We start from the raw sequence: 24045 nt of genomic DNA on the forward strand, positions 1-24045 counted from the left end.
ACAAATAAGCACTCTGGAGCAAGCACGTCACAACCAGAATTTTAGACTTCTCCTAGTGTTTTAACATTTAAAATTTAGTATAAACTCTTTCTACTAAATGTCTCCTCGTGAGAATTTTCATATACCATGACTAATGGTATTGTTTTATTATTACTTATAAACACTTAGAGAATTCCACTATTTTGGTATATATAGCCTGGTTCGTCTTACTTGTTTGCCCTCGATCGGTCTTCCATGGCCACACAAAGAAGACATGGCGTGAAGCACGCACCAGCAGGTCCTTTTTAACTCGTACTACGTATGCACGAGAACTAAAATAGCAGCACAAAGGGCCGGCGTAGCTTGTCATGCACGGTACTCTAGGCTGCTTACGGCTGGTGCTGCACTGCGCGCAAAACTCGATCTGGTCGTGCACAGCCCCCTCTCTTGCGCGATAAAGCTAAGAGCTGATCGAACTTGCAAGTCGTAGAGGAAGCGTAATCGATCAAAGATGAGCATCTTTAATTTCTGGAGACTTTTCCCTGTGTGCCATTATAAAAGATCGTAATCCCCTGTGTGTCCCTGAAAAAATTCAGCGGTCTTCAGCGCCACTACTCCAACTTTTTCGTGTCATCTATGTCACTTCCGTCAGTTTTGGTTCTAACGCCGTTAAACTGCAAGGGTGAAAAGACGAAAATGCCCTTAAGTTAAAATATGTTATTAATTTTTTTTGAGCATCTTAACGACTTCAAATGAAAAAACTCAAAACTAGAAAGTTGTAGATCTCGTCGAGATCTATAATTTTCATATAAATTTTTTTTTCATTTAATTTCGCAAAAAAAATAATATGATTTTTCTAAGATATATTAATCATATCAAATCATTTTTTTTTGTGAAATTAAATGAAAAAAAAATTTATATGAAAATTATAGATCTCGACGAGATCTACAACTTTCTAGTTTTGAGTTTTTTCATTAGAAGTCGTTAAGATGCTAAAAAAATTAATAACATATTTGAACTTAAGGGCATTTTCGTCTTTTCACACCTGCAGTTTAACGGCGTTAGAGCCAAAACTGACGGAAGTGGCATAGATGACACGAAAAAGTTGGAGTAGTGGCGCTGAAGACCGCTGAATTTTTTCAGGGGCACACAGAGGATTACGATCTTTTATAATGGTACACAGGGAAAAGTCTCTAATTTCTGACGAGGCCAAGGCAGCAGATGGATCATCTCATCTCATCTCTTTAGGTTCAGGGTACCAGTCAACTTCCTCAGCTCCACGTACGTACTCGATGACGGCTACCACTGGATGGATCATCAGCCCCTGCGAGGCCGAGAACTCCGTGTCATTCCAGGATGACGCGGCGGTAGGCTTTTTTTTTTTTTTTTTTGATTCAAAGGTGCTTTCAATGTGCGATTGGGATGTACATATCTAGTTTTATTAAAAAAAATATAGTGGCAGTGGTGGGTAATTATATGTAGATTCCGAGGCTTATTTTATGGTGTTTTCATACCAAACGTGGTTAATTTTTTCGAAAATGAAATAGATCGAATGGCTGATGGCCGGGTGTTTTTCTAATTTTTTTGAAAATTTTAAAGATCTATTTAATTTTCTAGAGCATCTCATGAGGATTAATGTAAAGCCTCTGATTGATGGCTTATGTTTCAAATGTTGTGTGAATTTCTAGAATTTATCTATTTTCTTAGAGCATCACATTAGGATTAACTTTGGAGGCTCAGAAAAGTAATAGTAAGATGCTGCCGCCTTCTAGCATTCTTCCTGTTTTTTCCTTTTCCTTTTTCTTTTTTGTTTCTTTTTCTTCTCACTCAAGTTCTCATGTCCCATCTCGCCACTCGCCAGTGCAACAAAATCGAGCAGCAACATAATGGAGGCTACAATTGGCGTAACCCCATTGCTTCGTTTGTCATATTTCCCAAACCACCATCACAATTCACGAAGCTAGACACCCAGAATCGATACAATACCAGTGCTGTAATGGAGGCGTCAATCCATCTTCTACTTCTACATGTGGGAGGGTGAACCCGTTATCATCGACAATTCCATGTTCACGTTACAAATGGAGCCATCACTCCATCTTTGTTTTTCTTCTAATAATTCTATAAAAGACACAGGCTAACCATACAAAAAATTACATACAGGATCAGCGGTGGCGCATCGTTCTCTACACCATATACCAACACCAACACGATCTCCAGGACTTCAGCTGCTCTGGCCCTCCATCCCCTGCCCATCTCCAACTGACGACAGCACGTCATCCGAGTCGACCACAACCTACAATTGTGGAACAACATGAACGCAATCAGCACTGACATGTGCAACAGAGCGGGCTTTTGCTTTCGGATGTGGCACTACCAACCTGCTGCAAGTGGCTCATCAGGGCTCCGTGCAGCAGCTTCTTGAGCCGGTCGCACTGATCCACGCTGTGGCCGGCGCGTTGCATATCGCCCAGTTGGCACCACACCCTCTCCACGGCCGTGTACGGGAACCAAGCGGCAGACATCTTCTTGCGGTGGAGAAGGTCCGCTGGCCTCTGCAAATGGTCCCAGGGATTTATATGTTAAGATTGTAAAGATCTTGCATTTGGATATTTCAGTCTGTCGATCCATTACCGATGATGCGAACGACTCTAAATACTCCACCAGCAAGTTGGTGGCTTCTGCATGGCGTCCGTAGTTTATGTATAGTCTGAATAAGGCGGCAGGATCTGCCTCTTTCCCAGACATGCCCCACGAGATCCTGTTCCCTGCCTTGTTAGTCTGAAAAAATGCAAAGGGTAGCAGCCAAACAAAAGGTCGATCAGCACTATTATACAAAAATATATAATTAGCCACAGACAGTATTTATCAGGAACCCACCTTGAACATCTGAACCAACCAAAGTGGTAGCTCAATCTCAGGATCAGTATAAAGAAGCGTCTGAGCAACAATGACTGGCAACCTAGGATGCAGATCTTTGTATTTATCCTGCAAAAACAGGAACAAAAGTATTGACAACGCAATACAGGTACTGTTTCGTTGTTGGGAACACAGAAAATATCAAACACAATACATTAAGTGCTTGTTTGGATATTAAAGTATCCTAAAACTACAGTTTTTTTAATACTGCATTTGTAAGGTGTGAAACCACAGTTTGTCAAAACCATGGTTTTCTACAGTTCTTTAGGAAACCACGATTTGTTTGACTATTGCAGTATGTAGTTCAGTGCTTTGCGTTTTATAAATCATATATTTATCAAGCTAAGTAGAATGTAATTAATAAACCAGAACCTACATATATATTCTTACATTTCTATTGTACTTAGCTTTTACATGTAACACTACATACAACATTGAGATGTGTAGAATGGTAGAAGTCATAATACTTTATGTATGGGTGATTAAACATGTTTTTTTTTGTTTGCTCTATTCTTTTTTTTTTAATAAAAGTCATGTAGCTGTTTGATCTTTTTTCCTAAAGACTCAGCTTGAGTTGATAGCTGTGTAATTAGCTTGTCAAGCACCTCACTTCTGCAGCAAGAGCATGAAGAGCACGCTAGACATAGCACTGTTTTACAAAAAGTGGATGTTTAAAAAGTCCAAAAATACCATGGTATCGAAGAAACTACAGTTTAGAGAACGTCATAGTTTGTGGTATCCAAGCACTTCAAAGTTTTGATACTATGGTATTTTTAGAAACCATGGTATTTGTCTCAAAACTCTAAAATCCAAACAGGCCATAAGGCGCAGAAAAGGCATGACTAAAGTTGTACTTTCTCTAGTTTGCAGACTTTCTCAGAATAATCTAGTTTCAAGGGTACTATATAAGCATAAGTTTCAGCAGAAATTCTGAACTTCAACACCCCATAATGGGTGTGAGGTGTTCCCTAATTCTCTACACTATTGATTGATCAAAACCTACAACATAATTGTGCTCGCTGGAAGAACTATTTTATTGATCAAAATCTACAAATAGTGGATAGTAATTGGGGCCTCTGCCAGACACTAAACTCAGCTGCATAGAGTCCCATGCACAAAGGTCTATTCCACTACTTAGAGAGTAGTAAAATCACACTAATCAGATAAAGATGGAAAAAAAATTGTTGATCGCAAAACACTGCAGATAGTTGGAAGGACCCAAAAGGTTTAGCACTGGTTCCCATAGAAGCAACACCATAAAAGAATAGTGAATTTTCATATGTATATGCCACTGCTCACTGACTGTCCCACGAGGTCAACAGTAGCAAAGTACTCGCTCCTTTTCTTTTTGCAAGGGGCACATGCAACCCAAGTTTTTTTTTTTCTCGAACACGGAGGTGAGCTGTGTATCATTATATTAAGAAGAAAGGAGGGGCAAAAGCCCAAATACAAACACCAACACACCCCAAGAACAGAAAACTAAAAAGGATCTCACCCTTAGGAAGGACCTAAAAGGTTAGCACTGGTTCCTATAGAAGCAGCACCGTAAAAGAATAGTAAATTTTCATATGTATATGCCGCTGCTGACTGACGGTCAACAGTAACAAAGTATTCGCTCCTTTTCTTTTTGCAAGGGGCACACGCAACAACAACAACAACAACAAAGCCTTTAAGTCCCAAACAAGTTGGGGTAGGCTCAAATACAAACACCCACACACCCCAAGACGGGAAAACTAAAAAGGCTCACCCATGGGAGCCACCTAAGACTCACCCACTGGGCCAAGAGCAAAAAAGAGGAAGGAGATGCCTCTGGCCCCAGCCAAATGCCAACAAAACAACTCCTTAGTGCAACCCAAGATTTGAACTTGTTATTTTTTTACTGACACAACAACAACAACAACAACAACAAAGCCTTTTAGTCCCAAGCAAGTTGGGAGAATTTGCAAATGATACCACACAGATTTGGTATTATTGGATTCATATTTGAAAACCCTTCCATATGACATCAAATTCATAGTTATGAACATTATAATATATGAGATATTAACGGTCAAAGTGTGACTTTGGAGACAGCACCAGGTCAAATCAAGCCTTACAAAAAGAAAAGGAGGGAATATAGTTCAACACAGTACTCCGGGGATAGAGATCCCCAACTTAGAGAAAAGTAATAAAAGAAGACCATTCAAATAAAGACATACCAAATATAGTTCAAGGGTTTCCCAGTGGTTGCTCCCCTGCAGTTGTTGGGTCACAGGAATACTCTTATTGTTGATCTCCCATGCATCATTCTCAGAAGAAGGCAGCAGTGGCACTTGTTGACTGCCAGTCAAACTTCTCCTGTAATTAGGTTACATCTCAAGTCATTAGTTAACACTATTATTTGTCAGCACAATAATCTGCCCATATGTGCAATTAGAGGGGCCAGTCAACATACCTTGATTTGTTGTCTGCTCTGTTCGGGCAGCATTGCTGAGCAATGACTGAAAAGACATGCTCCAATTGCCTACAGCAGAACAATTGAAACAATAGATAGTCAGACTGAATCATAGACACAGAAGAGAACATGACAAACAGCAACCCATTAAGACAGCGGTACAGGAAAAAAAAGGAAACCAAACAAGTAAATGCAAAGTACTTTTTCATTCCTGACTCCTTCCAAAATTTGAGCACAATTGTGAAGGCCATGTCATACAATTTCTCATTTATAAGAATATCGATCAGGGACTCAATTGATTGGCTTTCTGCAGTCACACAAAAACGGATTTCAGTGTTAATTATTAAAGATTGTTAATTAAGATATTGATCTCCATAAATTCAAGCAATAAAGTCCTACGATTAGTTTTGGAGATACCTGAAAAATCAAATATTGATTTCAGAGTGCTGAGCATATACTGTGCTTCTGTTAATATGTATTCTTTTTCAAGGATTTCAATGTCAACACAAAATTGTAATCTAGAGAGCTCAGAATCTGTGCCAAAAGCCACTGGAATAGAGAACAAAAGTTAAACCAAGCATGTTGCTGTGCAATGAGACAAATCAAACAGCAATTAAAAGTCTGACAAAACATACAGTTCTCCATCAAAAGATTCCGAGGTCTTTTACTTGGAGAAATTTGATCATCAGCTTCGCAAATAGAGTCGAGCCATGCAAATGAGGGATCAACAAGGTGCAATGCGTTGATAGCAGCAGATAAAACATGCAACCTCTCTTGCAACACGTGAGGAAGTTGGTGGCTGCCACCTGCATTACCTTCTCTATTCAATCTAACAAAGTACCTGTACATGTATGCAGCTGCTTTCCTCCATTTGTTCCTATGTGCTTCAAATGAATAAAGAACCTTATAGAGATTTGGTCTAGACGACAGATCTGAGCGTTCAGCCTGCTAAAACAAAAATAAGATCGGCATGGAAGAAAGGAAGACACAAAGATTGGACTATGCTGAAAATGGACAAACCTTCCAGAAGAGCTCTTGCTCCACTTTCTCTACCAAGTCAGTGAATGGAATTTCTCCACTGCAAAGAACCTATTTCCACGAATGAGAGGCAAATCTAAGCTCCAATCTAATAGCGAGCATCCCTTGCATAAAATGATGAGGAAAACAACTGGATAACACAAACAAAGACAAATTTGATTTATATGACTTCTAGTTAATGATGTTTAGAGAAAAGCCTGCTAGATTGGTCAATATGTCCTGCATACAGAAAATGATTTTAACTAACAATGTTTAGGGGAAAGGCTGCTAGACTGGCCAACATGCATTTCATACAATAAAAGGAAGACAAGAAAAAAAAAAGGCTCAAACACAACAAAAGCATCCGAGTCAAGATTTTTAGGTAATAATAGTAGTTAGAGGAGCCAGCTTGATCCGTTAACATACCTTGCTTATACAATCGAAAAGAAAATAATCAAATAGCTAACACATCGCACACTTGTAGATTTTCTCTAACAAAATTTAGCAGAAACCCGTTGGACAACATCCCACAATGCATGAACCCCCTTTTCCCCAATGTAAGGGCGTACCCAGTGCAGAGAGCTCCCGCTCTGTGCGGGGTTTGGGGAAGGGTGTTAGTGGCAAGCCTTACCCTCGCCTGTGCAATGCGAGGAGACCGCGACTCGAACCCGGGACCTTCCGGTCACAGGCGGTAAGACTCTACCGCTTGCACCAGGCCCGCCCTTCCTTTTCCCCAATGTAAGAATACCAAAAATGTAGAACAAAATCAAATGTGGTAGATCATGTCAACAACCAAGATAGAAGTCTTATGGTACCTATGTATGGCTGTAAACATGTGTCATGACCACTAGCTATAATACTTACAAAAATCACGTGCCTGCCAAGCAACTTATTGCTGCCTAGGCACTACGGTCCACCTCAAAACACTAAGGGCCTGTTCGGTTCCGGGGGTTCTGAGGTCAGGAACTATTCCGGCCAGGAACACTTATCTAATTTATATACACTGCTCTCAACCAGGATCTATTCCTGCCCAGAACCACCCTAAACGAACGAGCCCTAAAGATGTCGGGGGGTGGGGGGGGGGGGGTGTATGTAAAGAATAATGCAAATAAGCAACTTAATATGACAAACCTTTGTCTCCCCAAGATCACAAAGAACTATGATGAAACGCCTCAAACAGATGTATTTGCTATCATCATCCGGGTTTGAGACGATCGCGCAATATGCATCTCGAAAGTTTTTCAAATCCAAGCTGTACTTGAATACATTAGCCCAAAGTCGTCCTTTAATCATTGCTGCGGTCTCTGGAAGACCCTCAGCTTCAATTCCATTATCTAAACCGTCAATAATATCAACTAGTTCAAGAGCAGCAAGAGCAAATTGGCATGCCCCCTCGCTCATGGAGTGTTGCTCAAAAATTTGCATTGCCCACTCATAGTAGTTAAGTCTCCACAGAGGAATAGATCTAGATTCCCCTGGGAAAAAAAAAGCCAAACAGTTAGAATATAAATTAAATGCAGTATATATAGAACAAGTAAAGCTAGGTGAATGACATCACCAGAAACTTGAAACCCTGTTTCCATTGAAAAGTTCTGCAAAGCCTTTGGAGCTTCATACCCGGATGCAGCCCTGTTTTCCAAAGTATTTGTCAAGTTAATACCAGAGAAAGTGCCAACAGGTAGCCCAATTATAAGTTTATAACAAAAAAACCCAGCAATATTAAAAAAAAGGAATTAAACAATGAGGCAAGTATACACATCCAAGAGTTTTATTCTTAGTAGATTTTCAAGCCTTTCAGGGTTCCATCCATCTTGAGTTATGGATCCACACCCCACCCCCTCAAAGACAAACTAAAACACTCCTGCAATTTTTTATCTTAAATAAGGTGACCCTAACAGTTACATACCTTTGATCCGATAGCAGTAACTAATATATGGTGCTGCCTCAGTTCTCAAGTCTGAACTATTTGTTTCACAAAACCCGAGAACTAGGTAATTAGATCAAATGAAGTGACTCCTATATACCAGAAAACATTAAACTATTGGATTCCTCGATTGAAAATCCCTTACCGATATTTATCAAAAGACACAAGGAGATGTCCTGATGATATGCTGATAGCAAGCTCGCTTAGTTACTTGTCATTTCTAATAAAGGGATGTGCAATCCCTTTCTTTTTCAAAACACAGCAAATCAAATGTTGTGGGCAAAGATGAGTTGCTCTGCATCGCTATTTCGTAAGGTAACTACTACATTTGTGCTTACAATTCTATAAAATTTGAGTTTGCAAAAACCAAGTATCAGACTTATTGCAAGGTGCTAGCACAAAGATTTATGACCACCAGGTTAATGGTGACTGTGAGTTCTTCCCTAGTAAATATGTCTAATTAAAGACGATTTTTGTACATAGATGTGGGATTAAGGACGGAGAACCATATGTTATCAGCTACCACTTAACTTAAACAGCAGAAGTAGATCAAGCGCCTGGTCTGTGAGTTAAGCTTTTAAATAACCAGTTAGACTGAGGTGGTCCTATTATTTTCAATAGCTCAGTAACATATATGTTTATGTTATATATTTCTTGTCCAGTATCACAATAGGAAAAATAAATTATTGCAGTACCCAACCACTAAAGATGGTTTCCAGAAATGTGTCATTTGATGATAGTCAAAAAGGCTCAATCCACATAGTGAAAAGGTAATACCTGAAAAAGCATCGGATAGCATCATGAACCTTGGATTCTCTCAAAATAATATTTGCTTCATCATGTGCAAGCATCAGAAGGCAAAATCCATTGAGATGAAGGTATGCTGAACATGCAGTATCTGCATCTTGACCAGTATGGGATACTTTTCCATTGTTCAAGTATGTTTCCAGAATTCCCAGCAGATTCTGTTAGAGATAAAAACTGAGGATAAGGAGAGCTTATCTGATAGTTGATACTATATAGATAAAGCAACACTCAAATAAAATGTATGTTTCTAATGAATTTTAGACCAAACACAAAATATAGTACCTGAGCAGCTTCATACTGACCATGTCGGATGAGAACAGCTGATAGATTAATTGTGTATCCCGAGAAAGTTTGTACACACTCAAAATTTCTTCCACACATAATCAAACTACTAAACCTCCTTACTAGATTGATTACTTCCGCTGGACTGGGAAAACAAGGTGACATAACGTCCCCTTCAGGAGATTTTGGAAAGTCAAGTAAACAAGCCAATGTAAAATCAGAGCAGCCAAGCTTTCTGTGCAAAGACAGTTCATCTGCTTTACCTGTAATAAGAGAACAGCATGTGTAATTAAAATAAGTAACAACCTTCAAAGACTAATACATGAAAAGAACACATACTAAAAGTTAAATAGGCAAATGGTGAGAACATATAGATCAGCTACCAGGAAAACGATAAAATGAGGTACAGTGTACAGACTGACACAAGAGATAGAATAAAAACTACATCTACTTTCTTAGACACCACCCGGGGGGGGGGGGGGGGGGGGGGGGGGGGGGGGGGGGGGGGGGGGGGTCTTTTTTTTGTCTTAGACACCTATCCACATGGTTTACGACTTTAGGCTTTAAGATATCTCAAAAACATAAGTTCTTCAAATTTAAAGTTCTTGAAGCCAAAATGTTCGGCAATCAGCATCAAACGTTTTAATAGTATCTTTGTGATATACTGATATGAAAAAAAAAACGAGTACAGTTGCCAGTACATTTACATAAATATGACATCCCATTCATTTCCCTATATTCAAATTTGCATGTAAGCTATTGTAGAGCACAAATCTGTCACTAGATGCATATTCAGGACCACAAATTCCAGAATGATATGTTTTTCCTCGCCGACCCCTGCCTAACATCGTTAGAATGATAGTGGCGGAGGCCAAATTTGGCTCTCTCTCTCAAACAAAGAAATCATGTTCAGTCCTGGGAGCAGTGGCAGAGCTTGGGCATGAAAGGAGAGGGGGCAGATTAGTTAGTATTTCATTAGCACTTCAAGTGGTGATATTAAGGACTCCATTAAAGATTTTTCTAGACTAGGGGGGGGGGGGGCATTTGGCCCTCGCTAAGTCCCTACTGCTTGAGAGGGCAAGAAAACAACGCATATCTGTAATTGGCCCAGGAAAGTAAATTGGGGGCAAGCTGAGTTAATGATAGTTAGTTGCCTATTATCTAAAGCTAGTGAAATTTAGGCTTTTTTTATCTGGATTAAAAATGTGTACTCTACAATCAGAGGCAATACACCACAGTACCCTTGTTCTCAATATTTTTGCAGTTTGTCAAAGAAAACCTTACGTTTAATGCAATCAAAGGAGGAATACAAGTTTTAAAACGAGTGAATGTGAAGTTAACAAAACATTCTTTGGGCTCTTGCACAGGAAACATATTTCGAGGCAAAGGAGTTTGTACAGTTAGTTAAAGCAAATTCACAAAATCACAATAGACCAGGGTCTCCATTGTCCTATAGAATATACTAGCTAATGATCACAAAAAACTGTCCCTAAAATACAGTAGACAAAACCTTGTGAATGCCATTACAAAACACCAAACTGACAAGTTATGTCCTTAGGTATGGACTCATTACACCATTGTAAAAACAGAGCACATTAAGATACTAAATGTAGTAGCAGGGTGCCCATTCAAAATATGTGTATCAACAACAAAGGTAAGACTACAATCATATCTTAATCAACAACAAAGTTAGGACCACAATCGTATCTTTTAGGTATTACCAAGCTGAAGAGAAGAAAGTTGATAGCTAAAATCGTCAATGGTTGGTGGTGAGGTTGGTGAGATTCCTACAAAGTGGAGAACAATCCACTGTCCCAATATGTCTCGAATCATTGGGAACAACTTCAGTTTCATTCTGGCAACATCACTTTGCAATAAGGAGACCTGATTCACAAATTATTATATTACCAAAGAAAGAAACAAAAAGACATTGAAGAATAACTGTATCAATGAATAACTTGCAATTTTCAAACTAGAAGCAAAGGGGTACAAGATTAAAAAAACAGGCATTGTCACTTAATATTTTGCATATGGAATGAACAATTTGAGCCCACAGGCCTTAGGGTGTTACGATGGCGTTCTGAAAGGGCATGTAAATAGCAAATATTCATCTGCCTGATTTTGAGACCATAGCAATTGTTGGTAGTTAGCCATATAGCATGTGGACAAGACTGGTTCAGCAGCCCAAAATCCCACTAATGGCCAAAGTTCTTGAGAGTTCTGACCAGCTATTGTAAGTTACAGCTGAGACAAGGCAAGCATGCTCATGAAAGCTCAAAAATGTGTATCTTAAACTATATGAGTATACATGGTCGAAGAAGCAAAGTTGAAGTTATGGTACACACAACAACAACAACAAAGCCTTTTAGTCCCAAGCAAGTTGGGGTAGGCGAAGTTATGGTACACAGCAGACAGAAATATCAAAAATCAAAAGTTATAGCATACCTGGCCACCAACACCAACCAGATAACTAAGGAACAGAAACAGATCAAATGCACACTCAAACATTGTTTTTGCAACCTGTGAAGTAGCTTGAACTAGTAACACAGAATTTACATTACAAACTCTCTTTGATCCATACTCTTGGACGCTCATGTTTGTGTTCAAACACTTCATAAACTTCTCGATCACATCGAATACTGAAGACCAGGATGCGGATCTTGATTGCAACTTTTGAAAAGATAGTAACATCTCAACAGAAAACTTCCTTTGACTTTTGTGAGCTGCCTGCCTTCTTTCTACATAAGTATCCGTTCCAAGTAATGAAATGAGGGATGAGGATGATTGAGGACTAAAACCCGTCTCTAGAATCTTTACTATATGTGAAGCAATTTCATCAGACGATATAATAGAACTAATTAGGGATTCGTAGTATACTGCTATGGAAGATCTCCCCAGTAAATGGTGTATATGGCCCATGCATCTGAGGACCTCATTGAGGAGTTCAAAATCAGATATGTCATCCAATAAGTTCATCCCAAGGTCATCAATATTGTGCAATTCATCAGATGAACCTGAAATGGTAGGCTAATTAGCATTACCTAACTGCTCCCAACAGATAACCTGAAATTTATTGCAGAAATACTAAGAAAGAATCACACCATAAATAAGCATTTCCACACCCTCCAAACAACGGAATAGAGAAAATGAACCCTTTCTTATTAAACCAAACACTTCATTTTTAGTATCAAGAAGCAACCCATATGGCTTATTGTTCCAGCACCAATTGTGGAGGTACCGTGCAGAGAATTGTTTCCAGTGATAAGCTGTAGCGCTTGCTGTCTGTGAACTTCCCTAAAACCAAAAGAATTCTGGAAATTCAGCTATACAGGAAAACTAGAAAATAGAAGCCTTAAAGGAACAAAACAAAAGACAAAAAAAAAAAGATTACCTCTTGTTCTATAATAGATAATATCTCTTTTCGTAGCCCATTTGCTGTAAGTGACTGGAACTCAGAATCCGATAGGAACCTTTTGTGCTCTAGTAAGGTTTCACGCAGGGCAGAACAGTGGTTCACTCCTGGTTGAAGTAGCCTCCGCAGAAACATGGATGAAATAAAAGTGAATGCCTGCTCCTACAGATACCGAAGATGTATAGAAAGCTAAGGATATTGAAGTGCTCTACAGTCACAAAAACACACACAAAAAAGGTGGAGACAAAAATGCATGGAAGAGTTCTGAAATGCTAAACAATATATTCTGCACAGGTGTAGAAATTACTGACTGAATAATGACATTTCTCACTTGAAAAGACAGGTTCAGTAGTGCTGATAAAATTGGTCATTTTGAAAATTATAAGATAAAAAAAATGAGACAAGAAGACAAGTGGAGGGATCAAATTGGTTACAATCTTAAATTAAACAAAATTATGAACAGCATAAATTACTATGGGAGTATGAATATCTAATTACAAAGAGAAATGTTCAACAGTTGAGAACAAATGTAAGATGAATAATCTCTGGAGTTCCAGAGACCAAGTGTATTATAATTAAATGTACATCAGCAGATCACTCAATTTAAAGGAAAAGATAACAAAAACCTAACAGCAATGCAAAGTAGCAAGCTCATGTTTCAAGTTAAACATAATTCATTAACCTAAATGATAAAATCATTGAAACATATCTGTGTTCCAGATGAAATTTGAACTGTCCATAAGGAAATTACAGCTACCTTCAAGGAGGAGAACATTGAATCAGCTGTCCAGACCAAATCATCCAATGCATTGTCAGAACTTTGAAACAACAGTTCACTGATAGCATCTTCTTGTAGCACATAACAGCAAATCTTCTCACTGCAACATTTACACTATAAATAAAAATGGCCCAATCCATTACCATTACTCGATATAATTCAGCTACTGTGTCTAGAATTTACGTAAGAAAGGAAACCAAATACTGACTAAAGATTACACATGTGCACGCCTGAATATTCCCCAAGAATTTATGGAGGTATGATATGTTACTGCATGCAGGCTTACAAATTTTTGTGTATAAAGTTGATAATATCTATACCTAATAATATTAAAGAGGCAAAATTTCTCTCCACCCATTTTTCCGTACACCTCCCCATAACTACCCACGTAGTGGAGAGTTTCCTCCATCCCACTTTTTTTACTTCTCAAACTGCACTCACGCCCTCCATGTCTCGCATGTGACCCGGACTCATGACTCATACTCATACGAGTTATGACAACTCGCGTCTAGCGATGATGAATATGATGCCTGATTACAATACGTATTGGGTCACGCCCTACGTATCTTGTATGTGACTCGGACTCATGGCCGGCGCTCATACGAGTTAGAACAACTCGCATCTAGCGATGATACAGAGTCCGATTCCTATACGTATTGGGTTCCGTTGCAACGCACGGACACGTTTGCTAGTATATGATACAAAGAAAAAATAAGAGTTGTGTGTTCTGTAATACATGTTAGTTAGCTAGCCTTTTGTTGATCATACACTAATCGAGCTCATTGAATAAGAGATGCTTAGTTCCAATTTGATGGCACAACAGAAGTTATCAAGTTACATAATAAATACCAATCTAACACTGGTTGAAGGATTGCAATGGAACAAAGTGACAACAATGAGGTACAACAGACTTACGTTTCAGTGTCATACTGCAATATTTCATATAGCATGGAGCCAAATTCTTTAAGTATCCAAAGCTTATCCGTGGCTATTTTCAAGTCCACAAGCTTCCCCTGAGTAAGAAGGTTGGAAATATTAGCTATCTGTGGGCAGCAAATGTGATAGGTTAAATAGAATAACCAGACACAAGGAAAGCAATTCTGATTTTCCTACAGTGGGATTATTTATTTTTTATTTTGGGGGTGGGGGTGCTATTATTTTAAAAATATAAGGAACAACGATGCATCAATGTTGTCTTCCAAGAAAATGCATAAATATTTGGAAACGTACTTTTGAAAATATAAGGATGACGCATAGTATCTTCAGAAGAAATGCATAAAAATATAACATATTTGAAACTCCATACTCCATAGTAACTCTGATTGGCAAGATTAAGATAACTCTACATCAACCTTCATCTGATTCATTTCCAATTAGTTAAGTAGATGGAAATCTTGCAAAAATAAAGTTTGTTGAAGAATGTCAACAAACTAGCAGTGGTGTTTTACCTCTAGCAAAGGTATAGTAGAAATTGAAGGTTCAGAAGAGAACCTTTCCGCAGCAGAAAAATTGAAGCCATACACAGCAACATAATCACAATCTTGAACCTTTAAAATATCATAATATTAACCAGTCAGCTCTTTGCAGCAATAATGATGAGAAAAGGTAACATTTTCCATCACAGTATGCCGTCATACAATGACGAACAACCCACAATAGAAAAATTAGATTTCATGAAGTGACAAACATGAGCACAAGCAGAGGGTAGAATAACAGATCCAACATTTAAGTTTCTGACAGGAGGTTTGTACTTTGTACTAGCAGCAAGTCTACTTCTGCTGATGGAAGTTGGAACATCATTTATTACCGGCTGAAGTTAGCAAAAGATAATCACCAGGTTGTGGTTATATAGTCCACAGCTAGTAAATATCACCATCTTATAGGGACAATAATGTTTCACAGCAATGTATCATGTATGTCCAAAGTTCGGCTAGGCGGCGCCTACTCGGCGACTACGCGCGCCTAGTCGCTGGGCGAAGCCCGTCGCCGCGACTAGGGGCATAGTCGCGCATCGCAGCACTAGGCGGAGCTAGGCGGCGCGGAGGCGGCGCTAGGCGGCACGTAGGCGCGCTAGGCGGGCGCGGACGCGGCGCGTAGGCGCGCGAGATGAGCGCGAGCTCGAGGGCGGCCAGTTTTGGCGCGCCAAATCGGAGCGCGGGAGGAATTCCCGCGCTGCCACGAGACCCAGCCGCGGGAGGATTAGAAGGGAGCGCAGCGCCATTCGCTCGTCCCCGCCTCTGCTCCTCCCGCCGGTCCTCCTCTGCTCCTCCCGCCGGTCCTGCTCCTCCTCTGCTCCTCCCCTGCTCGTCCCCTGCTCGTCCCCGACTCGCGCGCCGCCGGTCCTGCTCGTCGTCGACTCGCCGCCGCCGTCCTGCTCGTCCTCGACTGGAACCCCTCCCCGCCGGCCACCCAAAGTCCCCAAGGTGAGCTCCCTTCCCTCCCATGCTCCTCTCCCCTCCCATGCCGGCAGCTCCTCCCCTGCTCATCTCCCCTGTATTTGAATTCATTGGTGAACTCTTGAATTTGAATGTAGGATGTCGACAGAACAAGGTGTTTCTGCACCAGATGCAACAGGAACTGAGGCAACAAGCTGTCAAAATGTGTTGCAGGAGCTAGGAACATGCAAGAGTAAGCCAGCTAGGAATCAGATATGTCTACTGGCCCTCTTTTTATACTTACTGTGACTCATATATAGTAGTTATATACTTATATACATAATATATATATATATATATATATATATATATATATATATATATATATAATTTATGGCTATATTGCCAAAACGCCTAGGAAAACGCCTAGGAGCGCCTAGGACCGAGTACTCCCGACTAGGCGCTAGGCAATGGGTCAGCGCCTAGATTCCGCCTAGCGCCTAGCTGAACTTTGTGTATGTCACATTGTCACCAATTCATTAGTCAATCTTGATACTATACTAACCAAGGCAACCTCGAAACTAATCCAGCTGCCATCACTAATCTGTCCAACTCCTTTTGCTCAACATGGTAGAAAAAGTTTTCTTTACTCTCAATCACATTAAGATCAAGTGGTTTGCCAACATGAAAACACTGGCAAGGCACAGCTTGCAATTAGTTTGGAGATATTCTTGGCACATAGTATGCACATTTGATATGTTAGGAATGCAAAACTCATCTATTGCAATGCCCAAAGGGGCCACATATGAAGATGTACAAAGTGCAGATAGCACCCTACACTAGTGACTATTGACTAAATACATATACAATAGACACATCTAACATGATACACTTCACAACTTCAGATTCACGTTACACCTAGAATAGAACATTCTGTTACCGTTTTCAAAAAGTGGAGTTACCTAGTAATTTATCACAACAAACGTAGGCTATGTTCTTATGTTGTCCTAGTATACTCGATTTTTTGAATGGCAGATGAGCAAGTAAATAACTGGTGAGACAACATTCTTGACATACCACAGTGTTCTGATGCAGAATTGCCAAGGATATCAACTCTTGATCATCATCAGCCTCACCAACCCATAGCCTGGACGGATGACCTGAGATAAAGAGAACTTGTCAATAGATATTAACTGCTCAAGAACAGCATTATGTGCAAGCAAAGCTTAAACTCATTTTTGCGAAACCATGGTTTCCAAACAAGGGACAGCGTTGTAGAGGCGACTGCAAAATTGCAATGCATCAACAAAGCCCAACTGCACAAGTTTATTCATGAAAATCATTATTCTTTATGCATCTCAAATTGTTCAATCAAACCCTTCCCTTAACTCTTAGATAGCACTATTGCAAAAATAAAAATAAAACTGGCATAGTGGCATGTAAGTTACAGTTGACCCTCACTGTACTTTTTCCACATTTAAAGCAATGTCAATGAGCTCACTGAAACAAGCATGCACAGTGGATATGAGGCTGGAAGCAGAACTGACTTAAGGATGTAGATCGTGGCTTACACGTGTCACAACAACATTGCATGTATTGTAAAAAGAGCAGCATTGCTTACAAAGAACAAATAACATAGACATTACCTTCCATATCATTTGAGTGAACATTATAGTTGAGAAGCTTCATGTGATTATCCCATATGCGCAAGTGTCCATCCAAATGAAGAACAAATAACAGGTCCCTTTCATTTACAACAGTTGCCACTATATCCTGCACAGGACCCACAGTCTTTGTTCTGCAAAATAATGTAGGTAAATTTCATGCAAAAAGATACAAAAATACAAAACATGAGATGTAGAACAACTAAAGAATCTTTAAAGTAAACTGGAACTCATTCACGTATACAAATATGCTACCATCAGAATAGCAGCAACAAATGGAAGTGTCATTTGAGTCAACAAGCATATGAACACTGCACATGCTGTTCCTTCTTCCTATGCTATGGCAGTCTCTGAAAATATCTATGCAGCTGGAGCAATGGCTAATAGCGAAACATGAAAACAGTAGATGTTCTAGCAACAATTCTCGTGTTGCTAAGCTGATCATGCCTTTATTGCTTGGTGGACCATTATAACCAAGAATCCAAGATAGTACCTTGACACGAGAGTCCATAAACGTCCAATCCCAGCATCATCTCGTAGTTCATTCGAGAAACCTACAGTAGAAGACAATAACATTCAGAAACCTCGGGGAGAGTTACACAAGAAGGCCCCAAGTTCAATCATCTGGAACCCAATAAATCCGCGGAACAATGAGTTTGCTGCTGTGAATTGACAGTAGAGCACATGCCTGGTGAGTTCGGGGCTAATTTGCCAAGACTGTAAGAACAGATGGACCCATCTTGTCGACCAATCACTATACATCCTGGCTTCGCTGTTACCGCTGTAACCTTTGCACTCTGAGCTTGAGTTTGGAGATTAAACTCAACTATATCATCCTGATGCAGCACTGAACCAGATACGTAGGAAAATGGACTGCGTAAGTGGCACAAGAGAGCAACTCCAGAAACGGTAAGCACATATAGCATATATACAAGCTCCCCTTGCCTGCGACCCTGCATTGCCACAGAAGTGACTAGTCTAGTCTCTAATGTTCCAGAAAGTTACTGAAAACAAACAATTGGCATAAAATGTCATGAATGAATCAACCTCTCTTTCACATAAAAATGCAAATGGACATAGCGCCTCCTGGAAGACCAACCGCAGTCCAAAGCTAGGGAACTCCTTGGAGGCACTAAGCTCGATGACCTCTAGCACATTTGGGTGTTCCTCGTGAATCCTCCTGTAAGACGGCAACCATATGCTCCATTCAGAAAATCCCCACCTACTATGAACCTAGGGTTTCTCTAAACATGGCAAGTACCAAAGCAATACTGAAAGTGCACTTATTTAAGTTATAGTTCTAAAAGGATTCATATCACATAAACATGACACATGAGCACAGACAACTCCGAAGGCCAAAACTATTCGAAGCTAAATCTAATGTGCGCGATGTCCAGCTAACAAAATGGAGAAATTTCATTATTTAACCCTGAATTCGTAAGCCTCTCAGAATTTGACATCGAATTCGCAAGCCTTTCAATATTTAACCCTGTGCACGCGAATTGTTTTAATCCGAGGGATTCCTAGGATTTTTATTAATTTTCTATTTTCTAATATCTTTTGGCACTTTACAGGACATGGAAAATGACCTAACTACCCCTGCCTCCTTATTCCTATCCTGAAGTTGTACTCGTACGTAACTTTGGGAGAGGCTTCGTTCTTTCTCCGTCGCTCCTCGCGAGACGGAGAAGCGCCGCTCGCAGACGCCGCCGCCCGATGCCGGTGGCCGCCCGCCGCCGGAGAACGCCCGCGACCGTCTGTCCGGCTTGATCTCCCCCGCTTCACAGGCCCCTCCGCCCTCCCGGCCCCGTCCGCGCGCCGCCCTTCCCTGGCCCGACGGCCTAGGGTTAGGGGCGGCCGAGCTCCCCGCCAGCGGTCTCCCTGCTAGCCCGACGCCAGCAGGTCGTCCTCCCCCTCTGTCTCCATGGCTCCTCCAGAGTAAGCGCCCGATCCTAAATCCCCCTTCTCAGTTTCTCAATTTTACAGTACTGTTGATCTTGGTGAGGGGCACAAAATTGATTTTGTGTCACATTTATTTTTTTGTTGGTACACATGGTAGAGTCGATCGGGATGGCCCATTTAGGTTGTGTGTTCAGTTTTCTGAGTTCACTGCTAAGCTCGATGATGGTTGCTCTGTGGATGTGCCATGGAAATCTGATGAATGGGTTGTGGATTGCCGATCTTATAATTTGGAGATGCTAAAAAATGACTTGAAAGCTAGGGTCAATTGGGGAAGCAGCCAGCAGCCTGTAGTACATGGGTTTGACATGAGTGGTGGAGAAAGGAAGTTGCTGAATGACACAGATCTGTTCCGTGCATTTTCTGAAAGGATGGGTGACAGTAAGCTGTTCTTGTTTGTTGATGTTGAGGACAAACCTACAGAAGTTGTAACAGAGGTAGCAGCAAGCAATGTGGGGCATGATAATGTCATTGGACCAATAGATTCAAATAAGGAGGCATTTGTTTCTCATGCAATCGACTGGGACAGTATGGAGATTATTCCTCTTGGACAAGATCAAATTGGTGCCGCACTTCCTGTGATGGATGAAGATGCGATGTATGAGTTTGTTGGCCTCAGGGCAGAGGATGAGAGGGCTGAGCAATCTAGGATGGCGGCCACAATTAATCTTGACGATATGGACCTACAAGATACCGACATGTTGGTTCATGATCGTGTACCCGGTGAGGATTCTGCTTTATATGACAGAGAAGACCCTCCAATGGAAGCTGGAACCATATATGCTAGTATGAATGAATTCAGGGCTGCAGTAAAGCAGCATGCTATAAATGGGAAATTTCAACTTGGAACTGAGAAATCTTGCAAAGATTTGTTCAGAGGGTACTGCAAAGCTGAGGGTTGTCCATGGTCTATTGTAGCAAGGTTGATGCCTGATAAAATCCAAGTCAGGGTACTAACACTTATATGCAGTATGCTAACTTAATTTATTATGCATTATTAGTCCTCATGCATGTGTGTTGCATTACTAACATATTTGTTTCTATTTCACATATTACATTGAATAAGGAACAGCATTTTTGTCCATCTACTGCGAGACTGAAGACCAAGATGGCATCATACCATTGGGTAGCAGAGAAGGCAATCCCCATACTAATGAAGCATCCAACCATGGGTGCAAAAAAATTGCAAGAAGAGCTGGAGGACAAATATGATATCACAATTGGGTATGGTACTGTGCATATGGGTTTTGTTATAGCTGGAGAAAAAATTCATGGGACATGGGAAGAAAGTTTTGGTTATTTGTTCAACTTCAAGGCAGAGATTGAGCTCAGGATGCCAGGAAGTATTGTGGAGATAGATGTCGTGAATAAGGAGGAAGGTGTATTTTTCCACAGATTCTTTTGTTGTTTGAAACCAAGCATTGATGGTTTCCTAAATGGTTGTCGGCCATTTTTAAGTATTGACTCCACAGCTCTCAATGGTAGATGGAGTGGCCACTTACCATCAGCTACAGCACTTGATGGGCACAACTGGATGTTTCCAGTTGCATTTGGGTTTTTTGATGGTGAGAGTACTGATAATTGGACTTGGTTTATGCAGCAGCTGCAAAAGGCAATTGGGAATCCACCGCACCTAGCTATAAGTTCAGATGCTTGCAAGGGTCTAGAGAATGCAGTGAAGAATGTATACCCTTGGGCAGAGCATAGAGAATGTTTTGTCCATCTCATGAAGAATTTCAGTAAGAGGTTTCAAGGACCTGCATTTGGGAGAATGTATCCTGCAGCAAGGACTTTCCAACCAGAATACCATGAGTACTTGATGAACAAGATGTATGCTGTAAATAAAAATGTTGAGCCATGGTTGAAAGCCAATCACAAGTTGAAGTGGATGAGGAGCAAATTTTCAAAGGCAATAAAGTGTGATCATATCACTAATAATGTGGCTGAGGTTTGGAACAATTGGGTGAAGGACATCAAGGACCTTCCCATAGCTGAACTTGCTGACACTCTTAGGTCAAAGTTCATGGAGCTTTATGCAAGAAGGAGGAGAATTGGTGAGAAATTTGAAGGACATGTAATGCTGCCAATAGTTGTTCGCCAACTATATGCAATGAGTCGGCAGTTGGGTCACTTGAAAATAAAAGAAGGTGGACGGGATGAAGCAGAGGTGACAGAGGTCACAGATTCCCATAAGATCATAAGACATGTGGTTAATATTCAGAATCACACATGTACCTGTAGGGAGTGGCAAGTCTCAGGGAAACCTTGTGCACATGCTTTGCTTCTAATCACCACACATAGAAATCCTAAGATGGAAGATTACCTTGATCCATACTACTCCGTGTACCATTTTAGACTAGCCTATGGTGGTGTGATCAAACCACTACCTGATAAGTCCCAATGGGTACGTGTGAATCCTGGATTCAAAGTGTTGCCACCACTCACAAAGAGGGATCCTGGAAGACAAAAGAAACTGAGAACCCCTAGCTGCCTTGAGAACAAGGGAAATAAGCCCAGAGGCAAAGGCATGTGGCAGGTGCAGTGTAAACAATGCTTAGGTCATGGCCATAGATCAACATCCCCTAAGTGCCCTCTCAATGGAACAAAGAAGAGGTAAATGTGTATGCCTTTTTCGAACTAACTTGTACTTGCTTCATATTTTGAACTAACCATTTTACATTTACAGGAAGAGTCGGGCCAAGAAAGGAAAGGCAGGTAGGCCTCTTGGTTGTAGCAAAGGTGATGCATCTCCTAGTTCATCCAAAAGGCAGAAGGTTCAAGTGCAAGAAAATTCAGGGAATAATAGTCCTGGACTTGTGGAAGTACCAGAAGGCACAAGTCAAATTAGCACTAGTCCCGGGGCTGTTACAAGAAGGTGAATTTCTATGCACTCAACATTGAGTTAGAACTTGGAATACTATTCCATTTTTTACTCTAAACATTTGTCTCATTTTTAGCCAAATGCAAATAACATTGGCTGGATTTGGAGGGACAAATCAGATTAGTACAAGCCCTAGAACAGTGACAAAAAGGTTAAATGATTCACTTTATTAAACATGTATGTGGTTATTTTAGTTCATGTACTGAACCACTCAATTTTCCTATTGTATTCAGTCAAGCTGGAGAAGGAGCAAGTAATGCTATAACCACTCCAAGGAGGAGGCTAGGTCTGAAGAAAAAACTCACTCCAAAGAAGGCAAAGAAGATCGATGTTTGAATGGCTTTTGTAATGCCCAGCCATCAGGATGATTCTTTTGTAATGCCCAGCTATCAGGATGTTTCTTTTGTCTATTTGAACTTGTGATCTTAAATTGGCTGGATGAGTTTCCTTTGTCTTTGTGAACCTGTAATCTTAAATTGGCTGGATGATTGTAGTGAACATGTACTCTTTAAATTGCTTGTATGGTTGTATTGACTTGAACCTATTTACTAAAATGTATGGATGGCTATTGTCAGTGAACCTGTACTCTTAAATTATATTAATGTTATTTTTTCTATCTTGAAATTTGATTATAATTTGTACTTTGTTTACATTAATTTTTATCAAATATATGTTACATGTGTGTAGCTGTTTTTTCTTTGACAACACATGTGTGTAGCTGTTGGGGGGTCTGTACTGACAGAGGAGTTGGGGAGGGACTGTATGGACAGAGCACAAGCACGCACAGGCCAAGAGCCGGATCTTCTCCCAGACTTCTTTTGTGTAGAGAGGGGCATAAAGGTCTTTTCCCGTGTCCCAAACAGTACCCAAGATTTATTAAAATTAAGAAATGAGAGGAGAAGAGAAGAATCCCTCTTATTGAAACAATTCGCGTGCGCAGGGTTAAATATTGAAAGGCTTGCGAATTTAATGTCAAATTCTAAGAGGCTTGCGAATTCAGGGTTAAATAATGAAATTTCTCTAACAAAATGTGCCACTCATCTGAACAGAACCATGATATAGAGCTCGAAAGTGAGGAGAAGCCCCGACACGTACCACGAGAGGTAATACTGAGAATCGCCGGAAGGAATGATGTGGCACCCCGAGGCGGCGCGCGGGGGCACGAGGACGAAGGGATCGGAGGGGCTCGCCGGCGCGGCGGAGGAGGAGGGGATGGTGAGGTCGATCCACCGCAGCTTGTCCGAGCCGGGTATGGGAACCTCAGCGCCGACTATCCTCCGGGCGGCGGGGGCGGCCATGGCTGCCTCGCCGTCGTCGGCGTCAGCTACGCCGGCGGCCGCCGCGTGAAGGAGGGTTTTGGAGAGGGTGGGTTTTGGGCGGCGAGATGGAGTGTGGTCGCGGTCGGAGCAGGGGCGCAGGGCTTTGAGAACAAACAGTCCAGATGCCGAGTTGGGCCTTCTTTGGAAGTTTTTTCCGTATCTGGGCTTTAGTCTCATATATACTCGCAAATCTGTGTTGCTTTTTTTCCTAAAAAAACATGGTGTTGCTTTTAAAAAAATAGTATGTGAAAACAGGGTGTATTTGATTATTTTCAAAAATATATGAATTCATTTGATT

The 24045-nt window shown here is 40.8% G+C and overlaps 2 protein-coding genes across 3 annotated transcripts; one reads left to right on the forward strand and one right to left on the reverse strand.

The window, feature by feature from the left end:
- Positions 1 to 1878: 1878 nt before the first annotated feature.
- LOC136475642 (nuclear pore complex protein NUP160-like) lies at positions 1879 to 23842 on the reverse strand. Of its 2 annotated transcripts, none has more exons than XM_066473217.1 (27): positions 23524 to 23842; positions 18636 to 18768; positions 18277 to 18541; positions 18082 to 18142; positions 17571 to 17722; positions 17002 to 17084; positions 14998 to 15096; positions 14465 to 14562; positions 13529 to 13649; positions 12751 to 12933; positions 12461 to 12653; positions 11805 to 12373; positions 11081 to 11243; positions 9360 to 9622; positions 9048 to 9235; positions 7905 to 7975; positions 7478 to 7821; positions 6350 to 6418; positions 5965 to 6277; positions 5747 to 5878; positions 5531 to 5636; positions 5330 to 5398; positions 5094 to 5232; positions 2857 to 2964; positions 2611 to 2757; positions 2358 to 2531; positions 1879 to 2272 (listed from the first exon to the last, which is right to left on the reverse strand). In XM_066473217.1, the coding sequence occupies exons 1-27, from the start codon at positions 23724 to 23726 to the stop codon at positions 2201 to 2203; spliced, it is 4518 nt and encodes a 1505-aa protein (XP_066329314.1). In that variant the 5' UTR covers positions 23727 to 23842; the 3' UTR covers positions 1879 to 2200. The 2 variants fall into 2 exon arrangements, with proteins under 2 accessions (XP_066329314.1, XP_066329315.1); XM_066473218.1 differs by having other exon boundaries at positions 5965 to 6274; positions 23524 to 23841.
- Positions 19513 to 23128, forward strand: LOC136475365 (uncharacterized). Its single transcript, XM_066472886.1, has 6 exons — positions 19513 to 19526; positions 19594 to 20498; positions 20600 to 22160; positions 22234 to 22422; positions 22505 to 22579; positions 22662 to 23128. Exons 1-6 carry the CDS (start codon positions 19513 to 19515, stop codon positions 22762 to 22764), a joined length of 2847 nt encoding a protein of 948 aa, XP_066328983.1. The 3' UTR covers positions 22765 to 23128.
- Positions 23843 to 24045: the final 203 nt, after the last annotated feature.

Source organism: Miscanthus floridulus, chromosome 8, assembly GCF_019320115.1.
Source record: "Miscanthus floridulus cultivar M001 chromosome 8, ASM1932011v1, whole genome shotgun sequence".
In the NCBI taxonomy this organism is placed as follows: Eukaryota; Viridiplantae; Streptophyta; class Magnoliopsida; order Poales; family Poaceae; genus Miscanthus; species Miscanthus floridulus.

Excerpts from the sequence above, each read along its gene's own strand:
- LOC136475642 (XM_066473217.1), bottom strand. The coding sequence starts at position 23,726 with ATGGCCGCCCCCGCCGCCCGGAGGATAGTCGGCGCTGAGGTTCCCATA. Across the intron at positions 14,563-14,997 it reads CTACTATACCTTTGCTAGAG|GGGAAGCTTGTGGACTTGAA; the intron begins GTAAAACACCAC and ends CTTCTTACTCAG. Across the intron at positions 9,236-9,359 it reads GTCAGTATGAAGCTGCTCAG|AATCTGCTGGGAATTCTGGA; the intron begins GTACTATATTTT and ends TATCTCTAACAG.
- LOC136475365 (XM_066472886.1), top strand. Across the intron at positions 20,499-20,599 it reads TGATAAAATCCAAGTCAGGG|TTACATTGAATAAGGAACAG; the intron begins TACTAACACTTA and ends CTATTTCACATA. Across the intron at positions 22,423-22,504 it reads CCCGGGGCTGTTACAAGAAG|CCAAATGCAAATAACATTGG; the intron begins GTGAATTTCTAT and ends TCTCATTTTTAG.